The sequence below is a fragment of the Polypterus senegalus genome, chromosome 7 (genome assembly GCF_016835505.1).
Source record: "Polypterus senegalus isolate Bchr_013 chromosome 7, ASM1683550v1, whole genome shotgun sequence".
In the NCBI taxonomy this organism is placed as follows: Eukaryota; Metazoa; Chordata; class Cladistia; order Polypteriformes; family Polypteridae; genus Polypterus; species Polypterus senegalus.
Window position 1 is genome coordinate 85,475,795 of NC_053160.1, and position 21,190 is coordinate 85,496,984.

At 37.3% G+C, this 21,190-nt stretch overlaps 1 protein-coding gene across 1 annotated transcript in view; it reads right to left on the reverse strand.

Moving 5' to 3' along the window:
- Window positions 1–21,190, reverse strand: part of dtwd2 (DTW domain containing 2) — a 338,706-nt gene that overhangs the window by 113,641 nt on the left and 203,875 nt on the right. The window contains exon 4 of the mRNA XM_039758970.1: window positions 18,771–18,963. Within this exon, the coding sequence (XP_039614904.1) occupies window positions 18,771–18,963 (193 nt within the window). The remainder of the gene's footprint in view (window positions 1–18,770; window positions 18,964–21,190) is intronic.

The following is a 21,190-nucleotide window of genomic DNA, read 5'->3' on the forward strand; positions in this document are numbered from 1 at the left end:
TGTATAACGTAAATAATATATTGTTATTTGGAACACATACATTTCATGTGTGTTCTGTGTCTACAACGATCTGGGTAAATGTAGGATGACAGGAAATATGAGGCAAGAAATGTTCAACACATAACTAGAACAGAGGGCAGCACGGTGGCGCAGTGGGTAGTGCTGCTGCCTCGCAGTTAGGAGACCCAGGTTCACTTCTCGGGCCCTCCCTGCGTGGAGTTTGCATGTTCTTCCCGTGTCTGCATGGGTTTCCTCCGGGTACTCCGGTTTCCTCCCACAGTCCAAAGACATGCAAGTTAGGTGCACTGGCGATCCTAAATTGTCCCTAGTGTGGTGTGTGTGTGCCCTGTGTCACAAAAGACACAGATATAACAAAACAAGTGCTCTTTTTTCTAAAATTAATCCACCCTCTATTTATTCAACACTCTTGCAGTTTCTGCCTGCCTCCTTGTAATCCAAATATGCTGCGAATTCAAGGCACGTACACCTATTCTTATCTGTATGACTGTCAATCACCCTTCCAACACCCCCTCCTTTTTTAGAGTAATTTGCTTGCTAGGTTGTTGTGGCGTGGCAAAAACTATGTGCAGCTTAGAACAATATCATGCTTTATTATGTTTCCTCCATCTTCTTCTCTTATTACTTTTAATATTATTAGTATTATTATTATCATCACCTTTGGGATAAAGATCAGAATTAATATCAGAAAACTGGAAAACATCATCATGATTTCCAAGGAGCTACAAAATGTCTTTATAAATGCCATTTTATAGCTTGGGGTGCCACAATATCATGCCATTCACTCTCAATTGTGAGTTCCTACTCCTCGCTGGAGAATGTGTAGGACACTTTATAACTACGTCTCATTTTCTACTCTGCAAAAATTCTTAATTTAGTCAGACTTTTAGTGCAGTTCCTATGAGTAATTCTGAGATGGTTGGTAGATATGGGCACTGGTCTCTGGCCTTAAGGAGTTTGTACATTTCACAGACTTGCTTGGTTCTTTCCCAGATAATTTGGTTTATGTTCTGCACCCTGAAAAAATGTGTTATGTTAATTGGCAAACCTAAATTATCTCTCTAAAAGTGTTGATGTGTGCATGAGTGGTTAGGGTTGGTTCCTGCCTTGCACTCTATGCTGCTGGGTTAGATGCCAACCCCCAGTAACCCTAAATTAAACTAAGTGGGTTTAAGAATGTTATGTGTGCTCATACTAACGGATATACTTGTACTAAGCAAAATGGTTCAAAAAAATGAGGAAAAAAATTACATGGAACTATTAAGTGGATAAGCATTTGAACAAACCACAAAGTACATAGCAATGAAATTTCGGCAGAACCCCAGTAACTACATGTCCTTCACTTTTGGAGTGCCAGCAGGGCACACCTCTAGACTGGGATTTCATTTAAAGACAGTTACCATACACACTTCTTAAAATGCATTTAAGCGGATTTAAATATGATTGTTTTGATTCTTAATTTGATCAATTTTCATTAACAACATAGCTAAAATATATATTTAAAAACATCTATAATAAGAAATGAATTGTAATACTTCCATTTCAATTTTAACTCTAATATGAATATAAAAACCTTTTTTTTTTTGCATTATAAACATTTGACTTCCTCCTTATTGTTTTTAACATTTTGGTGAATTTTTGAATGCTTGTTTAGGCTAAAGGTTGCTGTTGTGCTGCTGCAGCACTGTTGCAAGTCACAGAATTCACGTTGTTATGCACAATGTCACTGCGGCACAGGTGTTTAAGATGCTATCACAGTAACAGCAGTTTTTACTTGGGAAAATGTTCTCAAAACACAAACTAATTTCACATTGATTTCTTAAGAGACTATTCTGGTAACACTTTAGTTTGAGTAAGGCAAATATATCTCCTGTATTCCTCATTTGCTAAAGTGTAAAAACACTTTAACAAAGGCTTCTTTTCTTCATAACATTTACAAAGCCTCAGGAAAGTGTTTGTTCATCTCTGCAAAGTGACCTACTATATAAACTTCACTTTAGGGTGGTCTGAGTTGTCTTAACTGAGACACATTTCTCTTGATATTACATACAGTATTTAGTATAGAACCTGTGAATCCTTCATATTAACAAGTCATTTTACCATCACCTCAATATGCCACACTGCATAGAGATGAATAACCAATCTACTGATGTTTTATACTCTAAGTGTGATGAAGACCAGAAGAAGTCTTTGTTAGGGTCTTGTTACATAAGAGTAAATAAGTAATACATGCATTTTTGCAGTACCTAAACTAAGGTTTTAACATTATTCTTTCTATGTGAGCTGAAAATAGATATTTTACCATATCAGCTGCTAGTAAATGTTTACCTTAGCACTATAGAAAGTATGCTCTGTTATTGTGCAACAAAGTGTTATGCTAGCTATAGTTTTGCCAGTCAAAGAGATTTATATTTTGTGGTGAAAGCAGGTCAACAGGTGACTGGGACTGAACTACCATAACTGGACGAAGTCAGCACAATATGACAATATAAGAAGGATACATAGCATCACCAGAGACCCAGTCCACACAGGACACTATATGCTTACCCCTTTACCATCTAGCAAACTATACAGAACAATTAATGCTCACACAAATAGATTGCAGAACAGTTTCTTTTCAAAAGCTGCACCCTTCCTCACTCCCGTTCTTCTTTCCCAAAGTTGTAAAGAGCTTTGAAAGTGCTTTTGTACTTAGTATATTGTATGGTGCATTGCAAAAAATTATTATGCAAAAACTAAACAAAAAAAAAAAACATAAATTTAGCAACAAAATCTAACAAAATTGTCTTGACAAGATTTCTTAAAGTAAGGTAAATAATTGTAAATACAATTTTTTTTATAAGTCAATAATGCTTACAATAAAGAAAACAACATTTAATGTCATGATATAAATACTTTTCCACTTGCTTAGATTTCATTTTTTGCAGTATGCATTTTGTATTTTATTATTCCAATAAAGGACTGTTGCCATATGAAATTTTGTTGTATGCATTACAATGACAATAAGGTATCTAATCTAATCAAAAAATTTCACTTTGTGCTTTTGAACTTTTGGCTTTGACCTTGATTTTTGACTAACACTTTTCCAATTTCAGCAAATACTTATCTCACTTCCTCCCATGCTCTGAAATTTGTCTGACCACCAGCTACATCTTAGCTTAATCCTTTCAATTCGGATTTATTTCCTGGTTTCTATTTTCAACCATTGCCACTGGCAATCATTTTTTGAAATGAAATATTTACACTTTAAATCATTATTTACCATTTCGAAATGAAAAATGAATACTTTGAAGAATGTGAATAATGAACTTAAATATGTAGTTTTTTTCTGTATTAAAAAGCATTTAAAACAAAATGATAATAAAAAAAAATGAATGTAACTTTTTTCAACCTTAACAGCTATATTTCAAAAATTTCAAACTAATCCTACTCCTGATGTTTTTTTTCTGATAAATATATAAAAGATTTCAGAAATTCATGTACGTCAGGTAGTCTTGGGGCATATTAAAAGAAAACAGAGATTCTAAATTGATCTTCTAAACTATTTAGCATTCAATTATAATTTTTTTTCCTTGTGTGCACTTTTTGCATTCATAATACACAGCAATTTATGGCCAATAAATTGGTTTCAACTCCAGGAGGGGCTGAGAATGAAATGAAAAAACAGCAGGGTTATTAAAACATAAGATTACTTCAATATTATTTCTATGATATCTTCTAGATTTGTGTGCAGATTATAAACAGAAAAGCTGACAACAAACATAGCTGGCCAAAACAAAATAACTTACTCTGGGAAACAAAAACAATGTAACAAATTCCCACCCACAGACACAAATATATACATACTGCATACAAACATATGTATATGTGATCATTTTATTAAAAATTTATTTTGATTTAGCTCCATGTGGGGTTATCTCCAGATAGTCTAGTTATGACTGCCACATTCAAAAGACTGGTAGGTTAAGATTAGGTTACCTGCCAACTATAAAGTATGAATATATATGAGTGTGTCCTATGATGGACTAAAACACCAAGCAAGTCTGATCTGTGCTTGGTACCCGATCGGCTCAGGCTGGCTAAAAGCTGGATTAAGCAGGTTTAGAAAATGGACAGATAATACAATGGCAATAGCCTAACAGGGACAGATCACAGGAAGCCCTGAACACCATCTGCAGTGATGTGGTGCTCCTCATCTATCACTGGGTAATGCCCCAGATCACCAGGCAACAATTCATCCAAGTGAGATTCAATTAATGACATTCATTATAACATCTGGTTGTAGATGCATTATTAGTGACTGCATCTGGACTGCTGTGAACTGATGTCTGGCTGTGTTCAGAACTGACTTCTACTTCTCCTTCGGTAATGATGACACAGAGCTTCTGTCTCCTGAAAAAGTATGCGTGCAACATTTAAGAAATCCATATAAAGTTCACCACATATTTTCCCACTGCAAATTGCTGAAGATTTCATGGTCATTTGAAAACATCACTTTTTGAATTTTTTACCACTCTGTTGTTTGTCTGTTTGTTTGTTTTGAACTAATTCAGGATACCATTATGTTTACTCAGGTCTAGTACTGTACATACAACTTGAGTTACTACATTTTTACTGTGAATTGTTCATGTCTGAGTATAATCTTTATTATTGCCTTCCACAATTATCTTTCATTAATTTATTCATTTTTTATATTGTATTATATTTCTGTTACTTTATTACATATTCTTCTTCCCTTTACCGAGACTTTGTTATGATTATTAGTCTCAAGACACTAAAAAGTTGCAAAAGCACTTCTAATAATGGCCACTAGAGAAGAATATACGAAGGCCCAGCTAGATAAATGGGCAAACACAGAAACGTCATAAAAATAAAAAGGTTTCATTATTCATTAATGGGAAGTTGGAGTTTCCTAAAAGCACAAGGCAATCCAATGTAAACACAGTCCCAATGCAATATTCCAGACACACAGTCGAAAACAGAGCATGAAGGTCAAAATCTCAAAACTAACACAGCACAGAAAAGGCACAAGAACTAACCAAGAACTTGCCAAACTCCCAGAGTGCATTCAAAAGAGACCCTACAAATTTATTGGGCAGTGCACAGTACTTGGTGGTGATTGGCAGGTGGCCCAACCTCTTATGGATACCACCCACAATACACACGGAACATATCCCGGGCAGCTTACATACACAGACACAATCAAACACAGAGAATAATGAAAATACTCCACAAAAATAATGTTTACGTAATTAAAAGAATCAAAAATGAATAAAACAGACCGAAAACATGAATTTGAACCTCAGCCAGGTGGCTAAAACATAACAATTTTGTATAACTTGCATTATTAAAGAAAAAAAATATTCCTAACCTTATTTTTGGATTGCTTTAGTGTCATTCTAGGCATGGAATCCACATCCCCACTTGATGTAGCTTGGTAAGGGCAAAGACATTAAATTACAGCAAATTTATGCAATGCATTTTTCCATAATATGGTTTAAAATCATGCTTACACCCTAAATAACCAGAACTGTGGCAAATCGGATAATGGGTTACCTCATTACATTTTTTTAGTATCTATGCATTCCAATAAATGTAATCAACACAGTCAGCTTGTCCTAAAGGCACATAATACTGCAAGGGTGAATCAATTATTACTGGAATTTAATACCAACATTTAAGGTTGACATTTAGTGGAAACCAATTAGCGCAAATAATTCCCTTCACAAGGGCATTTTATTTCAGCATAAAGTTATGGTTATCACCAAGAAAATGATGTCAGATGACAAAATATGAAATATTTTTTTCATGCAGATTTAAATGTCAAAGTCAGAACTTTCCCATGCAAAAGTTAATGTTAAATGACTTTTTAAGGTATCTTCTCCCATTTCATGACAGTATCCACTTTTTCCTCAGAACAGCCTAAATTCATTGGAGTGCAATAATTGGCCCAATAAGGTCTTCAAAGCACAGCACGGGTGCTGCTAGTCATATCTGCATTGTTTTTTCTCTGTTTGCTCCCACACCTCATAGACACACATAGTGGATTATGTGAATTTCTAAAATGGCCACCTGTAAATAAGCTTGTGAACTGGATCATAAAAATTAATTAAAGATAGGACTGTATTCCATAAATATTTATTTCATTTCATTCTCTAGATGCTGTTTGGAATATAGACCTTACAAAATGGATGAGCAGTAAATTATTTTGAATTTTTACAATATTCCTAGAAATATTCCAGTACTTTATTAAACGTGTGGCATTGAATATTATCCTGCTGAAAACACCCACTACAGCAAATAATGATAATCACCATGTGACATTGAAATATTGCTCTTCTTGTTTCAAGTGACCCAATTTGTGCCTCAAGAAGCACTTCACCTACATACAACATTTCACCACCACCCTGCATAATACAGAGGCTACAATATGTGGTGCCCTCAGGAAGCACATTGTCTCAATGAACCAGATTTTTCAACAATGTTAACAGAGCACAGAAAGAACAATATAAGTGAGGAGTGTGAACTGGAGGAAATAAAAACAATTACACAAAAGGAAGTTGGAAGCCTTACACCTGTGGTGTCCTACTCACAACAAGAATGATATTAAGAAAATAGTTTAGATGTTTAATGTAGTAAAGAGCATTTTTGACTGGTTATTTTACTGTTGATTTTTTTTTTTAACATTTCTTTGATGATGTCATCTTGGCACCATTCTGGGCTTCCTTATTGTCCATTGCCATACTACTGGTGGCAATGATACCAATGTCAGTTACATGTTTTTATGACAATTCTATGTGTGTTGTCACAATAACCAGCATTATTTAAGAGTAAGGTGCAGTTTCAACTATGCCTAAGTAGGTAGGTAGGTAGGTAGATAGATAGATAGATAGATAGATAGATAGATAGATAGATAGATAGATAGATAGATAGATAGATAGATAGATAGATAGATAGATAGACAGTGTGTGTGTGAATAACTATCTACCTATGGTCTGAACACAACCAGAATGACAAAAAAGGAAGAAAATAAAAAGAAAAAATAATATGTGCCTTGGCAGTCACAGTCTCAGTGAGGACTTATAGAAGTGTTCATAACGGCAGTCAGTTTTTTTTAATTCTCTCCTTCGCTACTACCTCTAGAATGCATCCATAATGGCTTGACCTTTTAAATAGCTTTTCATTCAGTTGGTCTCTCTTGAAGTGACGTTACTTACCCAGCATACCACAGTGTAAAAAATCACACTGGTCATCTCAGAATTGTAGGATATGTGAAGGGTATCACTTCCCATGTTAAAGGAACATGTTCTTCTAACAAGAAAGAGTTTGCTCTGCACTTTCTTATATAGTTCCTCTGTATTACAAGATAATTCCGTTGTACAGAAATTGGCCAAAATTCTGCCCAAAGGGTGACCAGCTGGAGAAACTATGCAGCCTCAGATTGCTGCGAGGACCAAGCTTTCAGTCCTCGGTATCCCCTGATACCAATGACCAAAGGAGAGGCACGTGAAAGCGATGTGCCAGGATGCAGAAGCATGGAAAGCAGACGGGAGTCTGTGCAAGGCTAATAGGAAGTCGTAGCCAGCCTGGCTCTCCCATCCATTTTACTTTCAAATGTCTCCTCCCTAGAAAATAAGACTGGACTACATCTGACTTTGGCATAATACTCAGCGTGAGTTTAGAGACTGTTGCATCTTTCTTTGCATGGAGACGTGACTCTACTACAACGTTCTGGAGGCTGCTGTTCAGCTCATTGAGTGAACAGTGTTTTCTGCTGAAAGAAATGATGCTCAGTGTGGTATGGCTTGTGGCAGCAGTGTGTGTGTTTATATCAATATGTAGTGGTGCAAGAACTCTGTGCTAGTGTATAGTTCAGCGGTGGGCAAAGTCATTCCTGGAGGGCCGCAGGTTTTTGTTCCAACCCAGTTACTTAATCAGAAGCACTTATTACTCAAGTAACACTTCTTCATTTTAGTTTTCTCACTCATTAAGATTTTGAACCCTTATTGCCTATTTTAGTCTTAAACAGCTGTATTTTTGGTTTTTAATTGCTCCTTATTAGCAATAAGATGCAAATGACAAAATAAACTAGCATTTCTCCACTTAACTTGTTTCCATTTACACCTGTGTGTATTTAATGTGCATTATTTGGTTTAATTAAATACTTAGAAGGAAAGTGAAGAGAAAAAAAGTAAAGGGCTAAGAATTATTCCTCAATTTTAGACTACAAATAATTTGGACAATATCCTTAGAAAGGAAAAAAAATCTAGGGTGTGAGAATGACCTGACGTGGCAGATTTAAAGCATTAGCAAGTCATGAAATTAAATTATTGGCAAGGATTATTTTCTAATTAAGCAACTGGGTTGGAACAAAAGCCTGCAGCCACTGCAGCCCTCCAGGACTGACTTTGCCCACACCTGGCATAGTTACTGCTCGCTCTTGGTAGAGTTTGTGACTGTTAGATGCAGACCTTCTGAAGTCAGTGATCCCTTGATTTCATCAGTATGTGGACTTTGCAACAAGAGGGGTGAACATCCTGGATCTTGTTTACACAAACATTCCTGATGCATTTTGGGCGGTGCCCACCTGTCTGTTATCCTAATTCCAGAATACTGACCACTTATCAGATGGATTATCCACAGGACATTCATTGAAACACCTAAAAAATTAAACAATTCTGGGGCAGCTTAGTAGCAAGTGGTTAGTGCTGCTGATTGGCTTTAATTCACAATGTGAATACAACTTATACACTCTTCATATCTGTACTAATCTTTTTTTTGATTTGATATACATTTTTAATCCCTGATGGGAAATTGTCTTTTCACTTGACCACTGGAGGACAGAGCACAAGGTTAGCCATTGTACAGCTTTAGGATTCAGGTTAAGGATCTTGCTCAAGGGCCCAGCAGAGTTACAGCCCTTCTGACAGTAACGCGATTTGAATCTGCAAACTTCCAGATACCAGCGCAAATCCTTAGCCTCAGAGCCACCACTCCACCACTCATCCTGTTGATTTATATGCTAGACTATGTGGAATTCTCACAATATTCAGCTGTAAAGGACTGGAATCTTTTTATTCTGGGAGTTCTTTGCACATGAAAGTGGTTCTTTGGCCCTTGAAAAGGTTCCTGATATTTGAACAAAGCCAAAGTCTTTCATGTATAGTAAGCAACCCTGCAAGATAAAACAGATTACAAAAAACCAGTCTCATCCTGGGTGAATGTTTGCAGCTATAGTCCTTTAAAAACCATGAATCCACAGACATTTCACAAGTCTATCATCATTTATTCAGTAGTAGATAGACTGTTACGGATCTAAATAAATAAAGGCTCTTTCTGGAACCCTCATGTGGAAGGCACTTTTGTGCACTAAAATTGGTTCCTCTATGTCACTGATCTAAAAAACCACTTTGGAACATTTATTTAGAGCAAAGTGTTCTATCATAGGAATGAAAGAAAATATACACCATAGGGAATCTTTGTAAAGTCAATGTGGGTACCAGAATGGTTGATTAAAGTTTTATTGTACACAAATGAAATTTATAAATTCTTCATATGAGTGTGTGTGTCTTTGTGTTTCTTACACTCTGAAATTGATTTTAGAAATGAAAACAGCAGTCTGGGAGAGTAACAACTTAAGGCTGTAAAATGTTCAGCTTGAAAGATTTTGTATTCTAAAAAGTACTTTAATGTGTCCATTACCCTCCAGTATCAAGGAGCCAGACAATTGGAATTGTTTATGAGCTTCTGTAAACTGAAAGAAATTATTTTACCAGTTAGTAAACTGGCATTTTACTAGCTTTTCAGAACAGCACTTCACAGATGCTCATTTCTAGTTGGTGTGTTATAAACTGAAGGCTAAGCAATTCCATAGGAGATGTAATACACATGTTACCATATACAGTAAAAGTAGCAAAAACCAGCGGTTTACCAAAGTACAAGAACAGCCACTGCATTTGTGGACTTTGTTTGAGAGATGTTTTTTTTTTTCTACAGTATAAGCTCATTCTTTCAACCGTGTTAGAGCAGATTGCTAATATATGAGAAAAAAGAAAAAGAGAGAAGTATCACAAAATTTCTAATTATATTCAAACTAATCACTTTGAAGAACAAAAATAGTCTTTCTTATTTTAAGTAACAAGGAAATACATTCTCAAACACAGAAATTGTACAACACCAAGATTAACTGCTGTTATAAAGATTGCAAAGAAAAAAATATTTACATAATATCAAACTACAAAGATACTAACTGAAGATGGTAAACAAGTGTATACATTTATATTATAACAATAGACTATAGATTCATAGTAAGTTCATTCATTCCCTAGCCGATAAGTAATTAATTAAATCACCAAAACAGACATATGAATAAAAATATAATCTTACACAAAAATGGGCATTACACAAGTATTGGCAGGGTAGTGTTCATAAAACACCATGTGTATACTGTACAAGAAAAACAGAATGTCTGCAGTTCAATAAACGAACCAAGTAATAATATTATACTTCATACCATATCACTTTTTAAATATATTTTAGTTACTTTATAAGAAGGAATGCCGAATAAATAAATAGACCAATGGGGATATACTGTAGATACCCTGTTCAGGACTAAGTAGGTTAAAAAATAAAATAAAATGTATGTGTATATATATATATATATATATATACTGTCACAGGCGGCTGGAGGTGGAACTCAGCCGGGACGCCCGAGGGAACCGGAGGAGGGGTGGTGCCTCTTCCCGACTACGAGGAGGCGACCGCCCTGGTTTTGTTGACAACCTCGGGTAGGGGGCTTAGAAGCCCAACCCTGTAGGGGCCCTTGGCCACCGCCAGGCACCGCCCCGGTGCCTGAAGAACCTTGGAGCCCAGCACTTCTGCCACACCAGGAAGTGCTGGGGGGAAGAAGACAGGGGACACCCGGAGAGCTTCTGGGTGTGCAGCCGGCACTTCCGCCACACTGGGGCGTGTCCGTGGAGGAATGCCGGGAAGCAGCTGGAGCCCATCCGGGGTGTGATAAAAGGGGCCGCCTCCCAACAGTTGAGGGCGGAAGTAGGGTGGAAGAAGGACGGAGCTGGAGAGAGGACTGGAGGCGGCCAGAAGAAAGGCATTAGTGACTGTGAGGCCTGGACTTCGGTGAATCGGTGCTAGAGGCACTGTGTGTGCACTGACTTTATTTGTAAATATTGTAAATATTAAATGAGTGTGATGGGTGCTAAACTGTTGTCCGTCTGTCTGTGTCCGGGTCCCGTTCTACAATATAATATATTATATATATTGTAATGCACAGCCGGGTCCCATGCCCGGTCGGGACGACCCTGCTGTATATGGTCCGGGGGAGCAGCCATGGACTTCTCAGTACCTCCCCCGGGACGCTTGGTGGAAGCCACCCTGGTTGATGATGCCTCAGTTTCCCGCAGGGTTTCATGGGAAATGGAGTTCTCTCCAAACCTGTGGGGACCCAGGATGGCCGCCAGGGATTGAGACAGATAATTAAGCCCAGCTAGTTTACTCATCAGGCCCACACAGGAGTGCAATTGGGAACAGGTGAACAAGCAACAGGAGCACTCCCGGGAGGGCCATAAGGAGCAAGCAACCACCACTCTGGGCCAGAATCGGGAGGAAGAGGACGAGGTTGCCTGAGAGGAGGAGTGGTGGTGCCAGCGGAAGGATTGCTGTGTGTAAAGTAAGGTGCTTTGGGACTGTGTTATACCTGTGGGGTTCACGGGGAAGACGTGCCCCACAGGGGATGAGTGTTTGAACTGTTTAAGTGTTTGAGACTGTGTTGGGCCTGTGGGACACGGGGAAGACGTGCGCCCACGGGTGAAGAGAAAATAAAAAAAAGTTCTGTTTAATTTACACGTGCCTCAGTGTGAATCTGTGCCGAGTCGGGCACTTTATATAGCGCCTTATTCACAATATATATATATATATATATATATATATATATATAAATCCTTATTCACAATATATATATATATATATATAAATTGGTATATATCTGAAAAAATTAAATTAGTAAGTCATGTTTCTTAAAAGATGTTGAACTTGTAACCTTGTGATAAACAGAGTAACCCTACAGAAACAAGATAATAAACACAGCCCCATTATTGACAATTTAATTACTCAACTTTTCAATGTAATTACAATTATACCTAATTACAGAATGCAATTGCTACTGTTTCAAAGTATAACCCCAGACAAGTTATTTAATAAATAAGCCATTAATTTCGGTATATTTTTGCTTAACAGTGCTCCTATGCTAAACCAATATGCTTGGGGCAGTGTTTTGCAATCTTACATAACAGTCTATGGAGTACCGATATAGAAACTGCTCAAGAACACTTTATTTCTAAAAACTTGTCCATGACACTGTTGGAGTACATTGAACTTAGTTATTTTGACAGACAGGCTGCAGTGTATAGAATCTTCTTTTCTTACGTTTTGGCTATTCTTTAAACTTTCTCTCACACATCCTTGAAGAGATGATAAGTTAAGTTAACAGTCAGCTTCAGGTTGGCCCCATAATGTGAAAGTGGATATGAGTGTGAAACAAAATACAAAGTAGTAAACTATACATAATAGTATTACAGACAGAGCAATAAAAAGGTAAGGAATATAACAGATTCCCAAAATGCAGCAGAATCTAGTATTATGCATTGTATATTTAATACGCTGTTTAATATATCTTTAAATGTTAACTTGGTGAAAAAGTTCACACTTTTTTGGATTATACAGTGGTGTGAAAAACTATTTGCCCCCTTCCTGATTTCTTATTCTTTTGCATGTTTGTCACACAAAATGTTTCTGATCATCAAACACATTTAACCATTAGTCAAATATAACACAAGTAAACACAAAATGCAGTTTTTAAATGATGGTTTTTGTTATTTAGGGAGAAAAAAAAATCCAAACCTACATGGCCCTGTGTGAAAAAGTAATTGCCCCCTGAACCTAATAACTGGTTGGGCCACCTTTAGCAGCAATAACTGCAATCAAGCGTTTATGATAACTTGCAATGAGTCTTTTACAGCGCTCTGGAGGAATTTTGGCCCACTCATCTTTGCAGAATTGTTGTAATTCAGCTTTATTTGAGGGTTTTCTAGCATGAACCGCCTTTTTAAGGTCATGCCATAGCATCTCAATTGGATTCAGGTCAGGACTTTGACTAGGCCACTCCAAAGTCTTCATTTAGTTTTTCTTCAGCCATTCAGCGGTGGATTTGCTGGTGTGTTTTGGGTCATTGTCCTGTTGCAGCACCCAAGATCGCTTCAGCTTGAGTTGACGAACAGATGGCCGGACATTCTCCTTCAGGATTTTTTGGTAGACAGAAGAATTCATGGTTCCATCTATCACAGCAAGCCTTCCAGGTCCTGAAGCAGCAAAACAACCCCAGACCATCACACTACCACCACCATATTTTACTGTTGGTATGATGTTCTTTTCTGAAATGCTGTGTTCCTTTTACGCCAGATGTAACGGGACATTTGCCTTCCAAAAGTTTAACTTTTGTCTCATCAGTCCACAAGGTATTTTCCCAAAAGTCTTGGCAATCATTGAGATGTTTCTTAGCAAAATTGAGACGAGCCCTAATGTTCTTTTTGCTTAACAGTGGTTTGCGTCTTGGAAATCTGCCATGCAGGCCGTTTTGCCCAGTCTCTTTCTTATGGTGGAGTCGTGAACACTGACCTTAATTGAGGCAAGTGAGGCCTGCAGTTCTTTAGACGTTGTCCTGGGGTCTTTTGTGACCTCTCGGATGAGTCGTCTCTGCGCTCTTGGGGTAATTTTGGTCGGCCGGCCAGTCCTGGGAAGGTTCACCACTGTTCCATGTTTTTGCCATTTCTGGATAATGGCTCTCACTGTGGTTCGCTGGAGTCCCAAAGCTTTAGAAATGGCTTTATAACCTTTACCAGACTGATAGATCTCAATTACTTCTGTTCTCATTTGTTCCTGAATTTCTTTGGATCTTGGCATGATGTCTAGCTTTTGAGGTGCTTTTCGTCTATTTCTCTGTGTCAGGCAGCTCCTATTTAAGTGATTTCTTGATTGAAACAGGTGTGGCAGTAATCAGGCCTGGGGGTGGCTACGGAAATTGAACTCAGGTGTGATACACCACAGTTAGGTTATTTTTAACAAGGGGGCAATTACTTTTTCACACAGGGCCATGTAGGTTTGGATTTTTTTTCTCTCTAAATAATAAAAACCATCATTTAAAAACTGCATTTTGTGTTTACTTGTGTTATATTTGACTAATGGTTCAATGTGTTTGATGATCAGAAACATTTTGTGTGACAAACATGCAAAAGAATAAGAAATCAGGAAGGGGGCAAATAGTTTTTCACACCACTGTATATACAGTATATATTAAAATTTAAAAATTGTGATTAAAATCTTAGAAAATTCATTTATAGCCTTTCAAGGAGCCAGTATATTCTGTTAATATAAGGCATTTAGTAATCTGCAGAGTACAAAGCAGATCTGGCCAACACCCTACTCAGTAAGCCTAACTTGCAGCAGCTCCCAATTTTCATTAAATCAATTATGAAAACACTCAGTCACATTTTCAAAAATGCCTCACGGTAAGCATTTTTCAATAACTGTGCAAAATGAAACTAAAATTAGTGCAGACAGAAATTTTGTGATGCCATGTGTAAAAATTGTGTTCTTCAATAATTAATGTAACACCAGTAAACAACCAAAAGGTCAGTTCTGACATTTGCTAAACTATCATCGGCTATGAATATATGACAGATCACTTCAAGTATCCTTCAAAAAACAGTAAACGTTTATGACAGGCTAAAGTGTGCCATCGCTGAAAGGGCTTTCAGGCTCAAAAAACACTCAACAACTGTTTTACTTTAAAATTGAGATCCTGAAAACAATATTACAAGACAAGAATTTCTTGTCAAAAACCAAATTATTAAACAAAAATGTAAATATTCAAACCTGTTTTTGTTTTTATATTTATGATTTAGACTTGGTTCTCAAATTGGAGTGCGATTAAAAAGAGAAAGCTAGACAAATGCTCATTTCATTATACATACAATGCAACAGTGTATTAGACCTTTGGACCTATTTAAACCTATACTAACAAAAAATGTTTTTCGCCCTTTTCATTAACAAGCCTATAAAAGAGTATTCAGTTGCAAATAGCATATTTATCCTTAAATGTGATGAAAATAAAGACTATTAATAATACATGTATAACACCATGTATACTGTCACAAGCTAACCCAACACAGATGAGTGAACAGAATCCTGATGGTGGGTTTCCAGTCAGACAGAACCCCAACAAAGAAAAAATAAAAGTGATACAAGAAAAGAAAAATTCCAGTAGGTAGTGGTAGTAGTAGTAGTATTACTAATAGTGTACAGTATATTGAAATTTTTACTTGCAGGTCTGGCCAACATGCAACATTTTACCACTCACCAGAACCATGATAAACAAGAATATATTATAATTCACAATTTAATTTTATTTAATTGAATATACAAAAAAATATGTTAATGGGTAAGCAAATCTCACCTTTCCCTCATTTTCAGATACCACTTTTTCCACTAGGAGAGGTTTATAAAGTAAATATACTGATACTCAGAAGATAGTACTCCAGTGCGATGTAACTTTATGTACCTGAATATTCCTAGTGTATTTGGCAAGTGATAGACAGTGTCACATATATGCGAGTAGAAGTCAACTAAAGGGCCTGAAAAATAGCAATTCCATGTCTGACCAGGGGGTGGCAGAGTGTACTAACTGTCCCTCTCAATCCGTTGCAGACCATTCTCAAGAAATCCCACAGGGTTCTGGTGCCTCCATGACATCACTTCCTGTCCGGGTGCCTGTGACAACATCACATCCGGTCTCCGCCTCTGACAACGTCACTTCCCCGTCTGGCCCCGATGATGTCATTTCCTACCCTGGCCTTTAAAGCCTCCATCTTGACTTCATATAATCAGTTCTGTTTTTGACTCTGCCTTGTAAAGCTCTCTTGGAAAATACCTTTTTGCAGCCAGGATATATTATACGGGTGGCTGCCCCAATCCTTTATAATTTGTTTTCGTCTTTCTTGTGACAATAGATAGATAGATAGATAGATAGATAGATAGATAGATAGATAGATAGATAGATAGATAGATAGATAGATAGATAGATAGATAGATAGATAGATAGATAATTATGGGACATGTGTATGTGGATGTAGAAGGGCAGCTAGGAGTTTGTAGTTTATCATGCATTTCCTATTTCATCGATACCACTGAGTTTGTAAAAGGTCTACATTTTTTATATTTTTGTGGCCTGGAATGGTTTTATTCCTGATCAGAAGAGCACATCTAAATGTGTCTCCATCACAATACTCACACCCATAAAGATTTATCTTGCTGAAAGATGAGTATATGCTTCAATCTTCCAACACAAAAATAAACAAAATAGGGAGCAGTGTATAAGAGTACTGAAAGATATATTGATAAGCCTTATTTAACACTAGAATTACCAGAGCCTACGAAAAAACTTGAAAACCTGGCCCACCTTAAATCCCTTCGCACCTTTCCATCAGTGTCTTTTGTCTTGTAAATGTGTCGATAAGCCCAAGCAGCAAGCAGCCTTCTATACCATCCCCCACTAGAAACCACCACAGAACGGACAAGAAGTTCTCCCAGTTCAAGCCTTCGTTATCTGTAAACCTGTAAACTCTGCAGTCCTATTGATGGTTTTATGAAACATTAGGTTATGCAGCTCTCTGACATCCATCACTAACCATCATGATTTGATTGTTTTAGTACAGGGGTGGCAAACTCCAGGCCTAGAGTGCTGCAGTGGCTGAAGGTTTTCATTCCTACCATCTTCTTAATTAGTGACCAGTTTTTGCTGCTGATTATTTCTTTTAATTAACTTGACTCAGGCCCCATAGTTGTTTCTTTTTCTTTAATTAGCTGCCAAACAATAATGAGACACAAAATAAGTCACCACATGACCAGCTCCCCAGTGCCCATTACTCAATATCTGAAATTAAAAAGAGGTGATGGTCTTGGTAAGGTTGATCTCTCAGGTCATCAAAACATTTAACGGTGCTCTTAGAAAGAACAGAAAAACAACAGTTTTTAAAATGTGCGCTATGGCAGAATGAGAGCAGCAACAAGCCATGGTATTAAATAATGGGTTTAATTAACAGCAAGGATTGGCTTCTCATTAAGAAAGCAATTGGAGAGAAAATGGTTGGAGTTTGAAGCCCCAGTTTAGCTGGTCATCTGTTAGCTCATTTCACATCTCGTTTCTGCTTGGCTGTCATTTAATGAAGAAAGGAATCAATTCAGAGGGCAGAACTCTTCTAACAGGGCTATTAAAGTGATGTGGAAAAAGTTAATTAGCAGTGAAAACTGGTCACTGATTAGGAAAAGGGTTAGAATGAAAACCTGTAGCCACTGCGGACTCCAGGCCTGGAGTTTGCCACCCCTGTTTTAGTATAAACATAAAAAGACCTAGAATGCCTCTGTTTATATAAAAAATGAGACAGGCAGTGATAGCAAGTACCACAGCATATGGAAATTAACAGAGAAGTGTAACTGTGAGCAACAAATTGAATCACTGTGTGTAACTTGTTTGACTGTGTTACATGACATGTAGAGTGTCTAAAGATTATTGTGAGAAAATCAAGAGATAAGAAACCAAAAAAAGCACTAGTACTAGGGCCTTCTCTGATAAAAAGTTAACTGCTGCTAAAGACACTGGAGACATTGAGTATCCACTGAGGGACAACACACTGTAAAGTCATTTTGCCTGTATAGAATCATACCCATAGTGTCATTTGTGAGACAATCAAGGTCATGTGAACAACATGATGGTGTCACATAAAGACCAGTTCAAAAAAACTTTATCAAAATAAATCAAAGTGAAAAATAAACCACAAAAACTCAAACTTTAAATAAAAATTCATAAAATACACAAAAACACACACATAAAAAGAACTTAATACTATAGACTAGTAATGAAAAATATTAGTTTCTTCAATATTCAATATCCTTAGCTCTAATGAGCCCCGTTCAGTGGCAGGCATTTCAAAAGGAACAGAGTTTTCCTTCCTGTTGGGCAAAAACCTGCCTCTTTCTTTGAGACAGAACACTATTCACGTAAAACTTCAAATGGACTGTTTCTGGATATGACATATTGTATCAATACAGCAAATTAAAAGGTGGATTAAAAATCCTGCTATGTCTCCTAGCAGCATCCAGCATAATGCAAAGATAGAAAAGATGAAAACTTCAAACTCAAACTATAAAATACATCAAATTATATTTGTTATTTAGATATAAATGTGACAGGCAGACATCAGAGCATGATGGATAGTTTAAACTATAGAAATAAAAAGGAACAACATAGGAAAATAAATTAATGGGTTATCAAAAAATTGTAAGAGCAGTTTGCATATTTATAAATATTTTAAATTTAGAACATATACTCAAAGAAATGCAAATAGCGTTTGAGTAAAAGTGGTTTAATAATTAATTTTCATTCAAACAGCAAATTCATGCTGCTGTCAGGAAACATGAATATCCTGCAGAAAATCTCCCTTCTAGTCAAAGCATCATGATTGGCTAGAACGTGAAGCATGCTACCACACCAGTGGTTGGCCTTCATGTACAAATATTGACTCCAAGTGAATGGTTCTTTTGCAGGTGCAAATAATATAAAAAATTAAATGAGGGAACAACACTGCACTGTTGATATCAAAGTATAACAAGGAATAAGAACATACTTGTTTGGGAAGACGGAAAAGGGAATTCCGGTAGAACATATCTTTGGCCTGGCTCCATGTGCCATCTATGATAATGATGTTATAAGGAGCTGCGGAGGAGTTCAGTTGTAGGTCTTCGAGATTTTCAGCATCAGATCCAGGATACAAAATCAGAGTACCTGCTCTTTGACAGACAGAGGCAAGTTCAGGGTACCTGAAACATAAAAAGATAGATTAACAATGCTAGCACTCAAACTGGAAACGATATTAGGTAACAGCGTCAATTAGGGATAATATTTTTTGTGAAAGAAAATTAAACTTAGATTATTGTGTTGTTTTGTGTATTGTATTCACCCCATTTTCTGATACCCCAACCTAACTGGAAGGTGGTCTTTCTCTGAATTGCCTTTCCAAAAATTTCTTCCATTTTTGTTTTCCCTACAAGGGTTTTGCTTTTTCTGCTGTCTTCTTAGGTAGTCAAGGCCGGTCAGATCAGGTTGGGAAGCATATACTGCTAAGGCATATTGTCGTACCCACCACACGACGGAACAGCTCAGGGTCCTGGTTGACACCCCCACCAGAAATGACCCTCTACCTACCGCAGCCACGTGTTATGTGTGCGTCCCCTTGGTCTGATCCAGCTGCTTTGGTCCTCAACTGAGCCGGATCATCCTCAGGGAATCACATAACGTGGCCTTAGTGCCATAACTGATGCTCCCTCACAATACAGGCAATGTGCCTCATTCGAGAATGAGCAACTGCTCATTCGATACAAAGTCAAACCAGTGGTACCCAAGGATTTTACAGAGAGACACAGTACCAAAGGAGTCCACTCTTTGTCTCAGGTTACTGGATAGTGTCCATGTCTCGCAACCATATAGCAAGACAGGAAGCACCAGAACTCTAAAGACTTGGACTTTCGTCCATTTGCATAGATATTGGGAGAGCCACACATGCTCTTCCAATCTGTCTACTGACTTCATGGGAAGAGTCACCAGAGACATGAATGTTACTGCCAAGGTAAGTAAACCTCTCAACGAGATAGACATTCTCTCTGCAGACAGACACACCAATGGCTGTACCCAAGAAATCATTAAAGGCCTGAATCTTGGTTTTTTATCCAGGATACTCACAAGCCCAGACACTCAGACCCCTCGCTCAGTCTCTTGAGTGCTCCAGTCAGACCCTCCATTGATTCCTTTTTTTTTTATTTTATTGATTTTATTGAAATCACACAGCATTACATACAAATAAATCAATTTTTACAAAAATAGGATCAAAAACAAATCAACTCTCACCCCTGAGAAAGAGAGTTAGGACAGCAGAGTAAAACGTAAAGCTAGTAAAGATAAGAAAATAGATAAATTAATAAGTGAATAAAGATAAATGGAAAAAAGGGGAGAGAATCTGCTTCCTCAGTGCTTTAAAAGCTTATTCTAAAATTTTATTGATTAGATCGTGCCAGGTTTTTAAAAAAGTTCTGCACAGATCCTCTAAGTGCGATAAAACATCAGTTACCCACTGACTTAAAAGAGGAGAGTTAAGATTCTTCTAGTTGAGCAAGATAAGTCTGTGTGCCAATAGTGAAGTAAAGGCAATCACAGTTTGTTTGTCCTTCTCCACTTCAAGCCCATCTAAGAGTATACCAAACACAGCTGTTAACAGGTTAGGAGGGATTGTGACACCAAGGCTGTCTGAAAGGCATTTAATGATTTTGGTTCAGAATGGTGTTAATTTGGTGCAGGCCCAAAACAAGTGGCTTAATGAGGCTGGAACTTGATTGCAACGTTCGCAGGTTGGATCTTGCCCTGGAAACATTTTGGACAATTTTAAGCAAGACAGATGTGCTCAATATATAATTTTCAGTTGAATAATTGTATGCTTTGGGCATATGGAGTTCGAGTGGATTCTCTGCATTGCTATCTTCCACTCCTTTTCTGAAATACTGAGTGAGAGATACGTTTCCCACTGTTCTCTTGGATCTTTGAAAGGGAGAGACTGTAAAATGGTTTTATATATTGCAGAAATGCTGTCTGAGTTCTCAAGACTGATCAATATTTTGTCCGGCATAGAGGTGGGTGGGAGGTAAAGAAAATTGGGCAGGTTCTGTTTAACAAGGTTTCTGATTTGAAGATAGTGAAAGAAATGTGTTGGTGGAAAGTTAAATTTTGAATGTAATTGTTCGGAGGATGCAAAGACGTTGTCTATGTACAGATCTCTAAGTGATTTAATCCCAAATGTTTTCCAGACCTTAAAAACGGCATATGTTTGAGAGGGTGGGAAAATGTGGTTCTCGTGCAGAGGTGCCACAGATAAAAGCTTCTTTATCTTGAAATGCTTCCTACATTGGTTCCATATTCTGAGTGAAGAATAATTGGGTTGTTAGTATATTGGCGATAAATTGCATTTATTGGGGTACTTAGCAAGGAATGTAAAGAAGT